The sequence below is a fragment of the Heterodontus francisci genome, chromosome 3 (assembly GCF_036365525.1).
Source record: "Heterodontus francisci isolate sHetFra1 chromosome 3, sHetFra1.hap1, whole genome shotgun sequence".
Taxonomy (NCBI): Eukaryota; Metazoa; Chordata; class Chondrichthyes; order Heterodontiformes; family Heterodontidae; genus Heterodontus; species Heterodontus francisci.
In genome coordinates, this window is record NC_090373.1 from 136,510,350 (window position 1) to 136,531,976 (window position 21,627).

General features: G+C 43.4%; 1 protein-coding gene across 4 annotated transcripts in view; it reads left to right on the forward strand.

The window, feature by feature from the left end:
* Positions 1 to 21,627, forward strand: part of ahi1 (Abelson helper integration site 1) — a 407,526-nt gene that overhangs the window by 374,484 nt on the left and 11,415 nt on the right. For 3 of the 4 annotated variants that reach the window (XM_068026173.1, XM_068026175.1, XM_068026181.1), the window contains exons 23-25: positions 767 to 835; positions 13,125 to 13,287; positions 13,412 to 13,509. In XM_068026173.1, the coding sequence (XP_067882274.1) occupies positions 767 to 835; positions 13,125 to 13,287; positions 13,412 to 13,509 (330 nt within the window). Of the gene's footprint in view, positions 1 to 766; positions 836 to 13,124; positions 13,288 to 13,411; positions 13,510 to 21,627 lie in introns of those variants that run through there. The other variant, XM_068026200.1, reaches the window with a different exon arrangement.

The following is a 21,627-nucleotide window of genomic DNA, read 5'->3' on the forward strand; positions in this document are numbered from 1 at the left end:
CTAGCCACTGCGCCACTGTGCCGCCCTCTCTCTCTCTCCCCAGATGCTGCCTGACCTGCTGAGTATTTCCAGCATTTCCTATTATGAGACACTTCATCAGACACCTTTTGGAAGTCCATGTCCACCACAACAACCGCATTACCCTCATCAATCCTCCCTATTATCTCATCAAAAAAACTCAAGTTAGTGTCGCATCTCATCTGCACTTCTGACAGCGCAGCACTCCCTCAGTAATGCACTGGAGTGTCAGCTTTGATTTTTGTGCTCAACTCCTGAAGTGCGATTTGAACCAACAACTTCTGGTTTAGAGGTGAGAGTGCTACCTACTGAACCATAACTGGCACCCATGTGTAATGCACATATATACATATATATATATATATATAATATAGCTCTGGATTAGAGAGGGAGGATTCTGATTAACTATCTTATATTCTTGGAAGGTCATGGTAAAGCTTAATCCAGGTTTACAGGAAGGATTCTTCTTATTCAGTGATTGAATAAAAATAAAACAAAATGCCTTTTTAAAGTTATTAAATACAAAGTTTTAGTGGCCTATGAAAGAATAATCGGATGCTCTGACATATTATTTCCAACACTAAATATTGATTGAAACAAATGCACTAAACTAAATCTGTTCCTAAAGTCTTCAAAGTGAAGACAATCTCCTTTATAAAATGCAAGAAGAACATAACTAGCAATTACCTTTCTGCTATGCGTCAGAATGTACATTCAACTTTTTTAATGTAATTTTCCTGCTCTTTAGGCCTGTGCATATCCTTTAATATCCTCAATCAAGGTAGAAGCGGATTCTAATGCACCAGTGGAAGAAACTGTAAGTAATCATTTGTTACTTATGGGGAGTATTTATCATCTTTCAATCACTGGACTTATTATCTAATTACTGACATTCACCTTTAGCCAGGTGAATCTAGCAAACTAACCCAGTAAGCTAGCAGAAACTGTCCTACAGCTTCAAAAAGCTGCAATTCAGAACAACTATGCCTTCAGTATGTGGAAAAAAATTAAACACACTAAAAGTACAATGGGTCATCTTGTTGCAACGTAAACTGCAGATTTACCAAACATTCTATCATTTGAAATAAAACATTCAAAGTACAGAAAGGTGTGACTTACAACTCTGCCTTATATAGGAATTACCGAAGGAATTTATTTTCTCGGAAGTCTGAAAAATTTCCCTCTTGAAAATATTGATTTTGACACTATTTGGTTCATTTTGCAATATTTTTAAGTCAGATTTTTATTTTTAAGTTGCTTCGGAAGAGATAAAGGTATAAATGAATCAGAACCTTAGCCCACAAAACTTTAAGGCAGAGTTCTGATGAAAGCCTGCTGTCTATATTAGACATTTTGGGCTGGACTTTAAGCAGTCCTCGACGTCATGATTCGTGGCGATGGGGGCCTGAAGATGGCACCGGATAAGGGTCGCCACGGACCTCGACGCTGGCAGGACCTGGCCCGATCTTCCCGGCGGCGACAAGGCACCGTGGCGACCCACCCACGCTGCTTGGCAACTAGACCACAATCACCATATTCAAATGAATAAAATTAATGTATTTACATATACTTAACTCAGATCTTGAGGGCCCACCGCAATCTTCAATGCGGCGGCTGGCACTCCCCCACCTTCAGATTCCCGTCTGGGAAAACGAGGCATGACGCTGGTGGGGAGGGGGAAGGCGGTAAGTTTATCAATGTGGGGTGGTGGTATGGGGTCAAATAAACATCATGGGTGAAGGGGCCGGCGGGAAGGGTTGTACTTTAAACTTTGTGCAGTTTGCAGGTGGGGAAGGTCAGATGTTTTGAGGGAGGAAGGGCAAATAGTTAATGTAATTTTTATTGGGGGTGGGAAAGGGGTGTTGGAACTTTATGTAATTCTGGGGGGATATGTCCTTAAAAATATAAATATCCCGGCAGGGCTGACTGCCTTTTATAAATGGCATCAGCGCCTGTGCACAGGCAGCTGACGCTATTGCCAGGGACAAACACGTGATTGGGAGGAGGGGCAGGCCGCCCCAGCTATTTAAATGAGCTGCTGTGTTTAAGATCGCTGCAGCCCGCATAGGCTGGCTGCCATTTTTTGGCGGCGAGCTCATAGAATCCAGTCCTTTGAGTAGAATTTTCCCTACCTCAGGGTGGCGAGATTCAAAGCGGTTGTAGTGTTCGGGGGGGCCAGTGCCAGCAAAATAGAGGGAAGCCGTGTTGTAACTGCTCCCTGATGCATTCCCGCTATGCCAGGGAATTTTCCCAGAGGCGGCCTGGGGTGTGGATCAGCTGCCCGCTGAACGGAGGCAGGCAGCCAATTTAAATAATTAAGGCCCCAATTAGGGGTGATTTAGAAGGCCCACCTCAATGGAGATGGCCTCCCTGCCACAGGCTGAGTGGCCACTGGAGCTATTGGCTCCATCCCCCAAAGAGGGGGCCGCCGGCGGCAAAGCCTACACCTGCAGTCCAAACGCTGCCACCGGAGAGATTTCCCCTCTGCTCTGAGGGGTCTGCCTGGTTGGTACCTCTGTATTTATAGTTTAAGTTTATGTCTCGAGGGCACCTCCATTTTGAGGTGCTCTCGAGTTCTCCTACCTGCCTCAGCAGCATCCACCTCTCCAGGTTGGGCTGCCAAGGTTCTAGAGCTGCTGACCCTCTGATTGGGCGGTGAGCGGGGAGGCGGCCAATTAGGAGGCTGCCTCCGGAAAAATAACTCCCCAGGTCTGGCTCCCAGCAAGTGTGGTCTCAGGACTCCGATTTGAACCCGACATCGGAGCCATGAAGCCTGCGGGAAAATTGTGCCTTTCCTTTTTTTTTAAATTGCCAGAATTTGCTATTAATAACAGACAAGTATTTAACATATTCATATAACATTACTTTGTCTATCATCACCATCATTAATCTCAAGTCTTTGTTGCATTTTTGACCCTATCACAAAGGTTTCTTGCTCTGTAAATAAACATCATCATTGTTACGACCAGGGTTGGAGGAATGCACTGTCTTTCTCTAGTTCCACTACTCCACTGGTCATCATGTATGTTTAAATGTTTTATCCAGTTACCGATACGGTCAGTTATATTCTTTCTCTATGTTAGTTTCAGAATAAAAAAAATCTGCCAACCAGGTTTCTTTAATAAACAACAAAATTATTGATTTATTATAAAACAAGACTTACTCAATAAAGTTGTAAAGCTTATTAAAACACAGTTTGAAATATCAAAATACAAATATATACCCTTCTAATATAACCTAACACATGCACACACCATGGTTAAAGAAAAAAATTAAGAAAAATTAAAAACTGGCTCTGCAGAGATCAACTTTTAAAAAAAATGCTTTGGCCAAGTTATTGTCAATTCTTGAACTAAAAGGATAAGATATGGAATGTTCCAGATGGCCATCGGTCTGGCGTCCAGGTACACACAGACTGCTGTCACTGGGATCTTTTTGGAGCAGTTCTGTTGCGACATCAAGGAGTAGTTTTGCAGTCTTATCGGAAGAATTACTGCATCAGTGGTTTCAATTGTCACTAAAATAAAAGCAAAATACTGCGGATGCTTAATAAAAACAAGAAATGCTGGAAATACTCAGCAGGTCTGGCAGCACCTGTGGAGAGAGAAGCAGAGTTAACGTTTCAGGTCAGTCACCCTTCAGAACTTCTTTTCTGAAGAAAGAAAACGTTAACTCTGCTTCTCGCTACACAGATGCTGCCAGACCTGCTGAGTATTTCCAGCATTTCTCGTTTTTGTTTCAGTTATCACACTGGATTCTCAGAAGAGTTTCCAAAACAGGTGGAAACGGATGAATTGGATGGCTTCCCTCTCAGCTGGCTGCACACCAACTGAGCAGTCAAACAGTCCAAGCCAAATCAAAAAGCCAGAACTCCTGACTACCATACACCTAGACATGTGACTTCTCTGTAAACAAATCTAATAGCTAGCAAGGCTCCTTATGTTTATTTTAGCACTTCATTGTCTCTTCCAGTAAGTTTTTTTTAAAATCCAAAGTGTCCTTCCAGTAACATTTTTAAAAAGAAACACCAAATCCAGGCTTCTCGGTCTTTCAAATGAATCAATTTGCGCACACTTTTAAACACGAGTCCTCAAAAAATATTAATAATGGAAGCACCTTCATGACATTATGTGCTTTTTTTGTTTAAAAGAAGTGCACACAATCATAGTTTGTTGGTCCAGTCACATTTTGTGCTATTAATTGGACCTGACTGCTTCCGGTCTGGTAACTAACCCATTATGGTTTTATTAATTAATAAAGTCACTGCTCACATTTTCCCTGTAAATGTTGATCAGTACTGTGCAATCTATTCCCAATTACTGCACGGTAACAAAGAAACCTCCACCATAAACAAACTAACAGCTTTCTAAGTTACAGAGCTCTCCCATAAATAGGCCAATAGCCTGGGTATCAACAATCCAAACACTATCCTGTAGTAAAATCCAAAATACCATAAAAATGTTTTAAATGTAAAACTCATCATGCCAAATGTCAGTTAATGGATTTATGTTACAAAGGACGTCTTCCTTATCTCAAAAAAGCAGATGCAACCAGCCCTAAGAAAGTAATCCTTCATAATAAGACAACTGGATATGTCCCAGGAGGTTCCCCTGAGCAAATTGAAAGTTTTTAAAAGCCACATTTTTGCATCTTAATTATTATAAATAACACTTTTGGGGTACAAACACTAAATAAGCGCGCTTGCAACGGAGAGCCTCTGAAGCCACCGCCACATTTTAAAACTTTTCTGCCCCCATTTCTACCAATGATAGGAGAAAGTAACAAGCTCCAGTCCAGCCTTCCAACAGATCTGGCCGCTAGCCAGTTAAAACAGCTGCTTTGTCCTTTGGAAAGTGAGCATGCTAGCATATATGTGACATACTCATTGTTGGCACACATGGTAAACCTGAGCTACGAAATTACACAAAGCTGTCTTGCTGCATCATGATGCTTCAGTAGGAACAGTAAATCAAGCAGAGCAGGTTGACAATGTCATTATGAAGCAGTCCTACATATGCTACATATTCTCCTGCATTTGTTGGGAATCTCACATGGGAGCTTGGGATCACCATGCCTTTGAACTGTGCTGCTAATTCTAGACATTAACCTTGTTTTCTCTTGCTGAAGAATGAGATAAATCAAGAGAGTTATGGAGGTACAGCAGTATCAATATAGTTTTAGTAAAGAACTTTCATTCCGGCTGTGAATTCTGGGATAATCTCTACTCCTGGTGTCAGTCAACATGCCAGTGAAATGGCTGTGAAGGTAGAAAATGACAGAAAGATGGAAACAAAGGATAATAAAGAGCAAAAGAATGTATTATTACTGAAAAAGGAGACAAGATGTCGAAGCTTTTTGTCTTGAACTCATCAGGACAGCTGCAAGAATGCCAAATTTTTATTTATTTTATTATTTTATTTAGAGATACAACACTGAAACAGGCCCATTTATACTAATACTACACTAATCCCATATTCCTACCACATCCCCACCTTCCCTATATTCCCCTCCCACCTACCTACATTAGGGAAAATTTATAATGGCCAATTTACCTATCAACCGACAACGGTAAGTGAGGTTACATATTTGGGCGGTTGCTTTACCCGAAACACTACTTGGGTAGTGTCTCCCACCCATCCTCCTCCTCTAACCAAAAAAAAAAGTTCTGTCCGTCGGATTGCTAAGCTAACAAGTTTTGACTTTTTTCTTTTTGGTTTTCAGTAGATTTGTTGGGAATTTAGAATAGTGGGAATGGAGGCTAAGGCAGTTGAATGTTCCTCCTGCAGAATATGGGAGGTAAGTGTCGCCAAGAGTGTCCCTGCTGACTGCATCTGCGGGAAGTGCACCCAGCTCCAGCTCCTCGAGAACCGCGTTAGAGAACTGGAGCTGGAGCTGGATGAACTTCGGATCATTCGGGAGGCGGAGGGGGTTATTGAGAGGAGTTATAGGGAGGTAGTCACACCTCAGGTAAAAGAAGTAGGTAGATGGGTTACCATCAGGGGAAGGAGAGGGAACCAGCAGGCAGTGCAGGGATCCCCTGTGACCGTTTCCCTCAACAACAGGTAGACCGTTTTGGATACTGTTGCGGGGGATGACTTACCAGGGGTAAGCAATGGGGTACAGGTCTCTGGCGCAGAGTCTGTCCCTGTTGCTCAGAAGGGAAGGGGTAAGAGGAGCAGAGCATTAGTCATTGGGGACTCCATAGTTAGGGGAACAGATAGGAGGTTCTGTGGGAACGAGAGAGACTCACGGTTGGTGTGTTGCCTCCCAGGTGCCAGGGTTCGTGATGTCTCGGATAGTGTTTTTGGGATCCTTAAGGGGGAGGGGGAGCAGCCCCAAGTCATGGTCCACATAGGCACCAACGACATAGGTAGGAAGAGAGATGGGGATTTAAGGCAGAAATTCAGGGAGCTAGGGTGGAAACTTAGAGCAAGAACAAACAGAGTTGTTATCTGTGGGTTATTGCCCGTGCCACGTGCTAGTGAAGCGAGGAATAGGGAGAGAGAGGAGTTGAACACGTGGCTGCAGGGATGGTGTAGGAGGGAGGGTTTTGGTTTCCTGGATAATTGGGGCTCTTTCTGGGGTAGATGGGACCTCTACAAACAGGATGGTCTTCACCTGAACCAGAGGGGTACCAATATCCTGGGGGGCAGATTTGCTAGTGCTCTTCGGAGGGGTTTAAACTAATTCTGCAGGGGGATGGGAACCTAAATTGTAGTTCCAGTGCACAGGATGTTGAGAGTAGTGAGGTCAGGGATAAGGTTACAAGGACGCAAGAGGGCACTGGCAAGCAAGAACTTGGTTTAAAGTGTGTCTACTTCAACGCCAGGAGCATCAGGAATAAGGTGGGTGAGCTTGCAGCATGGGTTGGTACCTGGGATCTCGATGTTGTGGCCATTTCGGAGACATGGGTAGAGCAGGGACAGGAATGGATGTTGCAGGTTCCGGGATTTAGATGTTTCAGTAAGAACAGAGAAGATGGTAAAAGAGGGGGAGGTGTGGCATTGTTAATCAAGGAGAGTATTACGGCGGCAGAAAGGACGTTTGAGGACTCGTCTACTGAGGTAGTATGGGCCGAGGTTAGAAACAGGAGAGGAGAGGTCACCCTGTTGGGAGTCTTCTATAGACCTCCGAATAGTTCCAGAGATGTAGAGGAAAGGATAGCGAAGATGATTCTCGACAGGAGCGAGAGTAACAGGGTAATTGTTATGGGGGACTTTAACTTTCCAAATATTGACTGGAAATACTATAGTTCGAGTACTTTAGATGGGTCAGTTTTTGTCCAGTGTGTGCAGGAGGGTTTTCTGACACAGTATGTAGACAGGCCAACCAGGGGCGATGCCACATTGGATTCGGTACTGGGTAATGAACCCGGCCAGGTGTTAGATTTAGATGTAGGTGAGCACTTTGGTGATAGTGATCACAATTCGGTTAGGTTTACCTTAGCGATGGGCAGGGACAGGTATATACCGCAGGGCAAGAATTATAGCTGGGGGAGAGGAAATTATGATGCGATTAGGCAAGATTTAGGATGCGTAGGATGGGGAAGGAAACTGCAGGGGATGGGAACAATCGAAATGTGGAGCTTATTCAAGGAGCAGCTACTGCGTGTCCTTGATAAGTATGTACCTGTCAGGCAGGGAGGAAGTTGTCGAGCGAGGGAGCCGTGGTTTACTAAAGAATTTGAAGCGCTTGTCAAGAGGAAGAAGAAGGCTTATGTTAGGATGAGACGTGAAGGCTCAGTTAGGGCGCTTGAGAGTTACAAGCTAGCCAGGAAGGATCTAAAGGGAGAGCTTAGAAGAGCGAGGAGAGGACACGAGAAGTCATTGGCGGATAGGATCAAGGAAAACCCTAAGGCCTTCTATAGGTATATCAGGAATAAAAGAATGACTAGAGTTAGATTAGGGCCAATCAAGGATAGTAGTGGGAAGTTGTGTGTGGAATCAGAGGAGATAGGGAAAGCGTTAAATGAATATTTTGCGTCAGTATTTACAGTAGAGAAAGAAAATGTTGTCGAGGAGAATACTGAGATACAGACTACTAGGCTAGATGGGATTGAGGTTCACAAGGAGGAGGTGTTAGCAATTTTGGAAAGTGTGAAAATAGATAAGTCCCCTGGGCCAGATGGGATTTATCCTAGGATTCTCTGGGAAGCCAGGGAGGAGATTGCAGAGCCTTTGTCCTTGATCTTTATGTCGTCATTGTCGACAGGAATAGTGCCGGAAGACTGGAGGATAGCAAATGTTGTCCCCTTGTTCAAGAAGGGGAGTAGAGACAGCCCTGGTAATTATAGACCTGTGAGCCTTACTTCGGTTGTGGGTAAAATGTTGGATAAGGTTATAAGAGATAGGATTTATAATCATCTTGAAAAGAATAAGTTCATTAGCGATAGTCAGCACGGTTTTGTGAAGGGTAGGTCGTGCCTCACAAACCTTATTGAGTTTTTTGAGAAGGTGACCAGACAGGTGGATGAGGGTAAAGCCGTGGATGTGGTGTATATGGATTTCAGTAAGGCGTTTGATAAGGTTCCCCACGGTAGGCTATTGCAGAAAATACGGAAGTATGGGATTGAAGGTGATTTAGTGCTTTGGATCAGAAATTGGCTAGCTGAAAGAAGACAGAGGGTGGTGGTTGATGGCAAATGTTCATCCTGGAGTTTAGTTACTAGTGGTGTACCACAAGGATCTGTTTTGGGGCCACTGCTGTTTGTCATTTTTATAAATGACCTGGATGAGGGTGTAGAAGGGTGGGTTAGTACATTTGCGGATGACACAAAGGTCGGTGGAGTTGTGGATAGTGCCAAAGGATGTTGTAGGTTACAGTGGGACATAGATAGGCTGCAGAGCTGGGCTGAGAGATGGCAAATGGAGTTTAATGCGGAAAAGTGTGAGGTGATTCACTTTGGAAGGAGTAACAGGAATGCAGAGTACTGGGCTAATGGGAAGATTCTTGGTACTGTAGATGAACAGAGAGATCTTGGTGCCCAGGTACATATATCCCTGAAAGTTGCCACCCAGGTTAATAGGGCTGTTAAGAAGGCATATGGTGAGTTAGCTTTTATTAGTAGGGGGATCGAGTTTCGGAGCCACGAGGTCATGCTGCAGCTGTACAAAACTCTGGTGCGGCCGCACCTGGAGTATTGCGTGCAGTTCTGGTCACCGCATTATAGGAAGGATGTGGAAGCTTTGGAAAGGGTGCAGAGGAGATTTACTAGGATGTTGCCTGGTATGGAGGGAAGGTCTTACGAGGAAAGGCTGAGGGACTTGAGGTTGTTTTCGTTAGAGAGAAGGAGGAGGAGAGGTGACTTAATAGAGACATATAAGATAATCAGAGGGTTAGATAGGGTGGATAGTGAGAGTCTTTTTCCTCGGATGGTGATGGCAAACACAAGGGGACATAGCTTTAAGTTGAGGGGTGATAGATATAGGACAGATGTCAGAGGTAGTTTCTTTACTCAGAGAGTAGTAGGGGCGTGGAACGCCCTGCCTGCAACAGTAGTAGACTCGCCAACTTTAAGGGCATTTAAGTGGTCATTGGATAGACATATGGATGAAAATGGAATAGTGTAGGTCAGATGGTTTCACAGGTCGGCTCAACATCGAGGGCCGAAGGGCCTGTACTGCGCTGTAATGTTCTATGTTCTAAGTCTTTGGCTGTGGGAGGAAACCGGAGCACCCGGCGAAAGCCCATGCGGTCACAGGGAGAACTTGCAAACTCCACACAGGCAGTACCCAGAATTGAACCCGGGTCTCTGGAGCTATGAGGCTGCGGTGCTAACCACTGCGCCACTGTGCCGCCCAAATTTCAAAGGGAGCAACAATTTATACTGCCTGAGAAAAGGATGTTGATTGGTCGGCAAGTTGGCTGATTGGATAAGGCATTGCTATGGAGAATGCACCTGGGAATTATTGTCCTCTACGCTTTGTTTAATTCAAAAAAGGCGCAAAGTGTGGACATGTTCCTTTTGCCTGCAGAGGATAGGTCCCTGCCTATGAATATATGTAGCTTCTAGCAAGCATGAGTGAGCCACATTGCGAGCCTGACTGATAAGCTTAAATTGGTTGTTAATGTAATTCTTAGCATACTCATGATTGTTCAGTAAGTGCTGTCCAATTGCAGAATCACATCTAACGATAGACATTGTGTTCTGATTTTTGTCAGTACAGGCTGGCTGGGTACGGTCAGTACTCTGCCTATTGCAAACAGCCGAAGGGACATGCTGTTTGATACGATCTGCCAGTTGTTCGAATGTACGGTCTACATACTTTGCATTGCACCCGCACTAGAATTCATATACATTACTCATTTGTGTGGTAGGTAAAACTCAGCGTAATGTCTAATGTTAGATGTGATTCCGTAATTGGACAGCACTTACTGAACAATCCCCAGTGTGCTAAGAATTACACCAACTTAAGATTATCAGTCGAGTTCGCAATGTTGCTCACTTACTCTTCCCAGAAGCTACATATATTCATATGCGGGGACCTGTCCTTGGCAGGCAAAAGGAGCATGTCCAGGTATCGCATTTTTTTTGAATTCAGCAAAGCATGGGGGACAATAATTCCCTGGTGCATTCTCCATGGCAATGCCTCAACCAATCAGAGTCAACTTGCCAACCAATCAGCACCCTTTTCTCATGCAGTATAAATTGTTGCTCCCTTTGAAATTTGGCATTCTTGTGTCTGTCCTGATGAGTGCAAGTTGAAAACCTTCGACAGCATATCTCTTTTTTTCAACAATACTCAAGTTCTTTACTGTCAAGTGACTATTATTATTTAGCTGGCCCTGCAAGTTATATGAGGGATATAATTTGCCACTTGTAATCATATTTGCCTTTGGTACAAGTCTGCAGGTATGCTGCTCATGACTGAACATATCCTCTGTGTGAATTTTTTCGAAACAAGGCTGAGAACTGCTGAAATTCACTTCACTGAGACCAGTGATCTTGACGACAGACTGTAAAATAGTATACCTAAAATTTTAACCCATTTGTTCTCTCCATAAATGCTGACTAACCTGTTATGTGTTTATATCATTTTTTGTTTGTGTCCACAAACTTTTAGCTGATTGGGAAACGGGCATTATGTTAACTTTTTATTTTGTGGCTTTTGGTCATAATAATATGTTGCAAGTATTGCCTCTCATAATACTAATCTTTTCAGGCATTATATGACTTCAAGATACACAAAAGTCTTTTAATTGATCTGATGATATTAGTCTGTCAGCTCGACAACGCTGGAAATCTAAAGTTGCCTTTTTCCACATATGAAATTGTTTTATTATAGTGTTTGCAATAGAAATTGATCAGTCCCAAAGCACCACTCCCTGCTTCGATCATCTTCCCTTTGCTTTTCATTTACCCTCTTTATTTTCTGTCCTCCCATCTGTTCTTTACATTGCTCCCTAAGTTATTGCAGCCACTGCACACTATAGGTGGGATCCTGGTACTTGCAGAAGTTCCCATTTACCACTTCCATTAGCAGTAGGAACACTTCTGAGGGGAGAAAGGTGGAGTTATTAGCAATTAATTAGCAAATTGATGAATTATTAGCAAACTTTGTCATGTGGACAGGGGCTTCAAAATGCTGTCAGCATGAAACACTGACTTTTGACATGTATGCTTTTACTGTAATTGACATGTCAACAAACCAAAACAAGTACTTTCACAGACTAGATATTTGTGATGCTTTTAAGCAAATGTACCAAAATAAACCTTCTCATTTAGCTCCTGTTTAGTTACCAGAAGTATTGTATGTGGTTAAGGTAACTTGTGTTGGGGGAGGGGAATTCCACTCAACCATCATTATTTACATACTATACATTTTGAAAGTTGAAAAACAATGACAGTGCATTATTTATCTTCAAATATCCTGTGCCACTGAACAATAGTAGAGATCTACACTTCGAATTGCTCATGTAATAGATTCATAATTTCAGCATTACTGTTGAAAGAGGCATAGGCTGGAAGTTAGGCCCTCTCCCACAAAGATGGGCCTCTTTCCTGCACAGCTCATAGCAGCCAGCTCAAGAACAGCATTGGCACAGACTTGAGAGAAATATTCAGCAGCCTGCTGTCTCACCCTGGTTTGGGAGCACCTAAAAGAAAATGACTAAACCTTGTGGGTGGGGAAAGGGGGTGGGAGAAGAACTTTAAGAAAATAAAGAAAATTGAAGAGGGAGAATTTTTTAAAATATTATATGTTGAATTCAGAAGTACCTCCTATTTCCAGATTATTTGGTATTGTGCTGATTTTTATATTACTTTCAATATGACAGTGTTTCCTCACATTGATCATTTAATGTACAGCTGGCACATAACTAGTCTTTGCAAGATATTAATAGCAATTAAAAAAAAATCCCACTCAGACTTTCCAAAATGTATCAGTTTGTGATTGGGAATTAACCTTTTGAGTACTGAATGCTTTTATAGCTTTCAGTGTACACTTTTTTTTACCATGTCATAGCTGCAAAAGAATTATACTTACAAATAGTAGAGTTGGATAAATCTACAGAATCACAGAACTTAGTTCACGTGTTTTCTGAAAAAGCTAACTAAAGAAGATTTCAAATTTTTTGCTACTATAATCTTCAAAGGGTTAACTTATATTTTGATCAAAGCTGTTTGATCAGTTACAGTGGAAAATGACGATATCTGTTCTAACATATTACAACAGTTTTTTTTTAGTGTTTTTTAATTGAAAATATGGTCTGCCGTTTAAAATGTCTACTATTATGCAAAACATTCAGTCGTAAAATACAAGTTGGTTTTAAGGCTTAGAGTTCTGGTGTTAAAAATTCTCAACATGTGCAGGTGAAGCTGCAGTCATTGTTTAATAAGATCATTAATACAACAGCAGCTGTTGTAAACTAATCTTGGTGGTGTGGAATGGTTTAACCATCTCTTGAATCCCACAGTCCTTTATCTCATAACTCCTGCTACGTTCCCACCACCTCTGATCCCATCATCAAAACCCTTAGACAGCCTCAAGTTTTACCATACTGCAGCTTTGGTTTCAGCTGCCCTGCTGCAGGAGGAAGTTAGTCTTAGGGGTTTCTCTCTGTGGCATAGTTGTGATAAAACTGTGGCGGTCTTATCTCTCCCTTAGGTCGTAGCTCTTTATGACTACACAGCGCATCGATCAGATGAGCTAACCATCCAGCGTTATGACATTATCCAAGTGCTGTACAAAGATAATGCGAGCTGGTGGTTTGGTCGCCTAGCCAATGGAAAGCAGGGCTATTTTCCAGCAAATTATGTGGCTAATGAAAGTAAGTTGGCTTTCACCCTTCCTCCTTTATTAATATGTCTGTAACAGATAACATAAGATTTTTTTCCTACTCACTTTTAAAAAGAGGAACTTAATTATCCTGTAAATATGTGCCATTTTAACAGGAATACCTGAAGAAATACAGCAGCATCAACACGGCAACAATCCTGTCTTCGCATATGAAGATGGAGAGGCAGAAGTGAAATCCCCGACCCCAACCCAGGTAGAAACAGCTGTTGAAATAGAGCGATTTAGAAAGAGGAATACTAAAGCAAAATACTGCAGATGCTGGAAATCTGAAATAAAAACAGAATATGCTGGAAATACTCGGCAAGTCAGGCAGCATCTGTGGTGACATTTCATCATGGAAAATGTTAGCGGTGTAACAGTTTTAAGTAAGTACAAAGTCAGGGAGAGAGTGGAGGGATTAAAAGAAAAAGGGAAGGTCTGGGATAGGGTGGAAGTTAGGAGAGATTAAATGACAAAAGAGATTGATGATACAAGGCAAATGTTGGTGGTAATGTAACAATTGAAGAATCAAAAGATGGGTCTAGAGATATAAATGGCAACAGGGGAATCATTACCAGCACCTGCTGTCTGAAAAAAATAGGAGCAGTAGCTATGATCTGAGCATTAATTCCCCACACCAGTCCCACTCTGACCTTGGCATTGTTGCAATGAAGCTCAATGGAAGTTCAAGGAATGACACCTCATCTTTCGATTAGGCACTTAGCAGCCTACTGGCCTCAATATCAAGTTCAACAATTTCAGATCATAACCATTGAATTATCCATTCTTTACTGTCTTGCTTCAAATATTCTCCACTGTCTTGAATTCTTTGTGCTGGAATTAGTGCAGAAATGCTTTGTTTTGAATAGCTTAAAGATCAAGCGACGCATTATTAGAAACTGATATACCAAATGACATGAGGTGGATCGGCCTTCAGACAGCCATCACTGGGGATGGGATTTACGTCCAGTTCACAAAAGAAAAGGAAGATAATTTTTCAATAATTATTGTTTCAGTCCCCTTCTGTGGGTCAGTGGGTGGAAATGACAATGGAAGATTTGATCTTCTTAGTAATATAAATAGATGGCTAGATTTTAAAAGATCATACAGTTTATAGAACTTATTCTCTATCGGGCACTCATGTTAAGGAGCAGTGCTCTCAGGGAAATTGCAATTCTGTGGGCTCTGATTTTCCACTCATTAATTTCAAGATCAAGGTCTGCAGGTCTACAATTTTCTGACTAGCACTCCCTGCAAGCACTGTTCCTCATCACAACTGCTCTTATATTTGTCTGTTTTGTTTTCAGTGATGTTGATATGTTAATGATGATCTTTAGCATAAGTGTAAGAATGCTTGAAACACTTTGTCACAACTAGAACAGTCTGGTTATCCGAGGATTGAAAGATACACTTAATGTCCATATTGCCTTAAAATTCTGTAACTCATACTTGTACACAACTGATCCTTGGTGCTCTCAGGGTAATAAAACAATAATTTCTATTTTTTTCACTGTTGTGAATGTACAATGAATTGGGAAACATGCATTTCTAAGTTTATTGTGGCTTTTTATGACTTTTCAATCATCAAATTTTTTAAGATTTTAATGCATTGCAATAGCATGACTGCTGTAAATGATAAGCTTGACGTTATAAAGTAGTTAAGTATTAGGACTAGCCAATTCTGATCACGTCAAAAGGTGAATACTGTTGCACTAATTGCGATTTTAACCATTGGAGTTATATGATTAGGTTCCTATCCTAAAGCTACTGCAAATGTCCACATTGCATGTTTGATGCCCTAGCTTTTCAGTAGTGACAGATTTTTGTTGAATTGCTTTCCATTATTTCTAAAGTCTTCCGACATGATTTCTTGATCGAGAAGACAGGTGGACAACAGAGCTCAAGTTTCTGAAAAGTCAGTGTTGAGGAAGTCACTAGAAAATGGGCTGGGTAACTTGCCTTTCTATTGTTATCTCTCTCCTGTGACAACACACCCGGTCCCTGTCTCCCATCATGTTACACCATCTGCCACTTTCCTTGACATGAAATATATCAAGAAGCTAAGAAGTGATGCATTTTGGTAGGAAGATTGAGGAGAAGCAATATAAACTATATGGTACAGTTTAAAGGGGGTGCAGGAACAGAGAGACCTAGGGGTGGCAACACAAGTTGAGAAGGCTTTTACAAAGGCACGCAGCATCCTTAGATTTATCCTTAGAGGCAGAGAGTACAGAAGGAAGTTATGCCATACTTTTATAAATCACGGATTAATCTTCAGCTGGAGAATTGTGTTCCATTCTGGCCACCATACTTTAGGAAGGATGTCGAGGCTTTAGGGAAGGTGCAGAAGAGATTTGCGAGAATGATGCCAGGGATGCATGAATTCAGTTACATGCAGAGACTAGAGAAGCTGCGGTTGTTCTCCTTAGAGCAGAGAGGCTAAGGGGCATTTTAATAGAGGGGTTCAAAAATCATGAAGGCTTTTGATAAGGTAAATAAGGAGAAACCGATTCCAGTGGCAGAAGGGTTGTTAACCAGAGGAGACAGATTTGTCATTGGCAAGATGAGGGGAATGTTTTTTTTTCGTTCGTGGGATGTGGGTGTCACTGGTTAGGCCACCATTTCTTGCCCATCCCTAATTGCCCTTGAGAAGGTGCCTTCTTGATCCGCTGCAGTGCTTGGGGTGTAGGTACACCCACAGTGCTGTTCAGAAGGGAGTTCCAGGATTTTGACTCAGCGACAGTGAAGGAACGGCGATATTGTTCCAAGTCAGGATGGTGTGTGGCTTGGAGGGGAACTTGCAGGTGGTGGTGTTCCCATGCATCTGCTGCCCTTGTCCTTCTAGGGTTTGGAAGATGCTGCCAGAGGAGCCTTAGCAAGTTGCTGCAGTGCATCTTGTAGATGGTGCACACTGATGCCATTGTGCACCAGTGATGAAGAGAATTAATGTTTAAGGTGTTGGATGGAGCACCAGTTAAGCGAGCTGCTTTGTCTTGGATGATGTCAAGCTATTTCAAACATGATGGACCAAATGGCCTCTGTCTGTGCTATATCATTCTATGATTCTATAAAGTTAGATAGCCACCTTTTCAGATCTTCATGTGTTCTGTAGCCCATTCTGTAATTGATTACCTTGAGTGTTGTTGGAGCTGACTCATCCAGGAAGGTGAGGAGTATTCCATCACACTCCTGACTTGTGCCTTGTAGATGTTGGACAGGCTTTGGGGATTCAGAAGGGAAAACAATGCGCAATGCCCCTTTTCAAAATGATAAAGTACAATCAACAAATATTTTTCCAATTCATTCATTTTTTGCCAACTAAAAAACCTTCTTTTAACCAAGCTATGCAGACTGCAGTATCGGCACAGCAAAACAAAAATACAAAATGTGTACTACAACAACAAAATGTACAATACATAATGACTGGGTATACATAATGCATATATCAGGGCCAGAGAAAGGAACTCTTCATCCTTACTTCCTGATTGGATAAGTTTGTTCAGACCTCAGCTGTTCACTTTTCATGGTACAGTTGCCAAGTGGTGAGTTCTAATTCCCATCACAAGATGTTGTGGGGGAATAAAATCTGGTAATTTGCGTGCTGGCACCAGAAAAAGTGAACACAAAAGCTACTGATTTGTCCTAAAAATCCAACTGGTTCACTGTTGTAGCAAGACTTCCCTACTTTTATACTCCATTCCCTTTTGCAATAAAGACTAACATTCCATTTGCCTTCCTAATTACTTGCTGTACCTGCATGCTAACCTTTTGTATTTCATGTACAAAGACACCTAGATCCCTCTGTACCAGGGGTCAGCAACATGGCCGTACACAGACACCAAGGTCCGTGGTCATTTTAAATGTCTTGCTCCAAACCTTTAAACTTGTGTTTTAGAAGGCTTGGAGCAAGACATTTTTAATTATCAGGAGCGGGAGTAATTACAAAGGATCGGGGCATTGTGCTAGTTCCTACAGTCAGCCAAAGTTTTGTATCCAGCCCACCAATCAAAAGCATGAATGGTTTGCCAGCGCACAGACCTCCATCGGATCAGAACACAGGGGAAGTGGGACTCCCTGGGAAGACTGGAGATGTCAGTCAGCTGCTCCCTGCCTGTCTCACCTAAGGAATTAGCCATGGAGAGCATTGGTATGAGTAGAACAGATAGGATAGCGCACAGGAAAGCAAAGATAGAACTGGAAAGGGAAGACTTCTTTGAGCCAGAGCAAACTTTTTTTTTATAGGCAGAAAGTCCGCTTTCTCAGATCTCCAAACACCCTGGTTTCTCTGGAGTGTGGCGCAAGCCGAGTGGCAATGTGTTTCCTTTCGTGATGCATTTTAGGGGGCGGGGGGTGGTGAGGGAGTGAGAGGGGAAGAGAGAGAGAGAAGGAGAACATGGGGAGAGAAAGCGTGGAGTGGGGGAGGAGAGAGAGGGAGGGAAACGGAGAAAGGAACGGGCGCAGGGGAGACAGAAAGAATGAGGGGGGAGAGGGAGGGGTGAAGGTGAGGGAGGGGCAGGGGAGAGGGGGGGTGGGGGAGAGGGGGGAGGGACACGAGAAGAGTTGGGAGAGAGGGGGAAACAAAGGAGAGTGGAGGGAGAGGTGGACGCAGATGGGCGAGGGATGGGCACAGAGAGTGGAAAGGGGAGAGACATGGACACAGAGAGGGAGAGGGGAGAAGGATTGGGAAAGAGAGAGAGAGAAAGAGATCAAGATCACTCCTGACAGACGGACATCTATCCGAATTCTCTGCATCGCTCATCAAGTGTGCGGGCAGGCATTGACTACTTGTGCAAGCAAAAACAATTCCAGGTATCTCACTAAATAGGGAGAAATGTGTTTTAAATTGGACTGTGTTTTGATGGCATTAGCTTGGCAATACACTTTGTATACAGATTAATTGCACCAATTCCCTTGGCTGAGTCAGTAATTTTTTCAAATGTGGTGCCGATCCCTGCTCTGTACCGCAACATTCTGTAGTCTTTTTATTTAAATAATGTTTTGCTTTTCTATTCTTCCTACCAAAGTGGATAACGTTGCCTTTTCCAACATTATAATCCATTTGCCAAACCTTTGGCCACTCACATAACCCATTTATTTCCCTTTGCAGACTCTGAATTAGATTTTCCCTCCGGGGGCATGAAACAGGAATCAGGACTGTTTCCGGGTCCCGAACCCATGCCCCCGAGGTAACAGTCATTCTTCAGGATTTTAACAGATGGGGCTCCTTAGTTGTCATGGAGACAGATTCCCTGCCCAAAGAAGGGTGGCAGCTCACCACCACCTTCTCAAGGGCAATTAGGTATGGGCAATAAATGCTGGCATAGCCTGTGACGCCCACATCCCATGAATGAATTTTTAAAAAGGTGAAATCCCGAAGTTGGAGGGCCAATGAGAAGCCTTCCAGCTTGAGAGGAGCAACAGGTTGTGATGGCTGGTAAGTAACAGAGAGGGCATTTCAACATGGAGATGCCCTCTCACCAGCTTTGAAACTTTAAATAAAAAATGGTTCCTGCAGCCAGGCCACTACTGTGGGGGATGGGTGGGGGAATACCTCCACAGGGCATCCTGTTGCTGCTCTTGACCCTGGCAGGCAGGGAGGACCCCTAGTCCTTCCTGAGCCCTGGCTCCATCCAGGCAGTTAAACTGCCCTCTCCAGTTCAGGGAACTGAAAGCCGACTGGAAAATTCTAGTTGGCCTCCTTTAATTGCAATTAATAGAAACATAGAAAATAGGAGCAGGAGTGGGCCATTCGGCCCATCGAGCCTGCTCCGCCATTCATTATGATCATGGCTGATCATCCAACTCAGTAACCTATTCCCGCTTCCTCCCATATCCTTTGATCCCTTTCGCCCCAAAAGCTATATCTAACTCCTTCTTGAAAACATACAATGTTTTGGTCTCAACTGCTTTATGTGGTAGCGAATTCCACAGGCTCACCACTCTGGGTAAAGAAATTTCTCCTCATCTCAGTCCTGAAAGGTTTACCCCGTATCCTTATGACTATGACCCCTGGTTCTGGACTCCCCCACCATTGGGAACATCCTTCCTGCATCTACCCTGTCAAGTCCTGTTAGAATTTTATAGGTTTCTATGAGATCCCCCCCTCACTCTTCTGAACTCCAGCGAATATAATCCTAAGTGACTCAATCTTTCCTCATACGTCAGTCCCACCATCCCAGGAATCAGTCTGGTAAACCTTCGCTGCCTTCCCTCTATAGCAAGAACATCCTTCCTCAGATAAGGAGACCAAAACTGCACACAATATTCCAGGTGTGGCCTCACCAAGGCCATATATAATTGCAGCAAGACATCCCTGCTCCTTTACTCAAATCCTCTCACTATGAAGGTCAACATACCATTTGCCTTTTTTACCACCTGTTGGATCTGCATGCTTACCTTCAGCGACGAGTCATAGAGTGGTACAGCATAGAAACAGGCCCTTTGGCCCACCACGTCCATGCCGACCATAATGCCTATCTATACTAATCCCGCCTGCCTGCATTAATTCCATATCCCTCTATGTCTTGCTCATTCAAGTACCTGTCCAGATGCCTCTTAAATGTTGCTACTGTTCCTGCCTCCACCACCTCCTCAGGCAGCTCATTCCAGATACCCACTATTCTTTGTGTGAAAAATTTACCCCTTTGATCCCCTTTAAACCTCCTCCCTCTCACCTTAAATCTATGCCCTCTAGTTTTAGTCACCCCTACCATGGGAAACAGACTCTGGCTATCTACCCTATCTATGCCTCTCATAATTTTAGATCGATATAGATTGTTTGGAGACTTGGGAGGAGAAATGGCAGATGGAGTTTAATCCGGACAAATGTGAGGTAATGCATTTTGGAAGATCTAATACAGGTGGGAAGTATACAGTAAATGGCAGAACCCTTAGGAGTATTGACAGACAGAGAGATCTGGGCATACAGGTCCACAGGTCACTGAAAGTGGCCACGCAGGTGGATAAGGTAGTCAAGAAGGCAAACGGCATGCTTGCCTTCATTGGTCTGGACATAGAGTATAAAAATTGGCAAGTCATGCTGCAGCTGTACAGAACGTTAGTTAGGCCACACTTAGAATATTGCGTGCAATTCTGGTTGCCACACTACCAGAAGGACGTGGAGGCTTTGGAGAGGGTACAGAAGAAGTTTACCAGGATGTTGCCTGGTCTGGAGGGCATTAGCTATGAGGAGAGGTTGGATAAACTCGGATTGTTTTCACTGGAACGACGGAGGTGGAGGGGCGACATGATAGAGGTTTACAAAGTTATGAATGGCATGGACAGAGTGGATAGTCAGAAGCTTTTTCCCAGGGTGGAAGAGTCAGTTACTAGGGGACATAGGTTTAAGGTGCGAGGGGCAAAGTTTAGAGGGGATGTGCGAGGCAAGTTCTTTACACAGAGGGTGGTGAGTGTCTGGAACTTGCTGCCGGGGGGAGGTGGTGGAATCAGGTACGATAGCGACGTTTAAGAGGCATCTTGACAAATACATGAATCGGATGGGAATAGAGGGATACGGTCCCCGGAAGTGCAGAAGGTTTTAGTTTAGACAGGCAACAAGATCGGCACAGGCTTGGAGGGCCGAATGGCCTGTTCCTGTGCTGTACTGTTTTTTGTTCTTTTGTTCTTTATATACCTCTATGATGTCCCCTCTCAGCCTCCTTCGCTCCAGGGAAAACAGACCCAGCCTATCCAATCTCTATTTATAACTCAAGCCCTCCAAACCAGGCAACATCCTTGTGAATCTTTTCTGCACCCTCTCTAGCTTAATCACATCTTTCCTGTAGTGCGGCAACCAGAGCTGCACACAGTACTCCAAATGCAGCCTAACCAACGTTATGTACAACTGTAACATGACGTCCCAACTCTTGTACTCAGTGCCTCGGCCGATGAAGGCAAGCATGCCATACGCCTTCTTCACCACCCTGTCTACCTGTGTTGCCAATTTCAGGGAACTATGTACTTGCACTCCAAGGTCTGTCTGCTCAAGAATACTCCCCAGGGCCCTGCCATTCACTGAATATGTCCTGCCCTGATTTAACTTCCCAAAATGCATTACTTCACACTAGTCTGCGTTAAATTCCATTTGCCACTCCCTTGCCCACTTTCCCAGTTGATCTATATCCTGTTGTAACCTGAGACAACCTTCTTCACTGTGCACTATACCACCAATTTTGGTGTCATCTGCAAACTTACTAATCATGCCCCTTACATTCACATCCAAGTCATTAATATATATGACAAACAACAGAGGGCCCAGCACCGATCCCTGCGGCACACCACTGGTCACCAGCCTCCAATCTGAAAAACAACCCTCCACTACCACCCTCTGCCT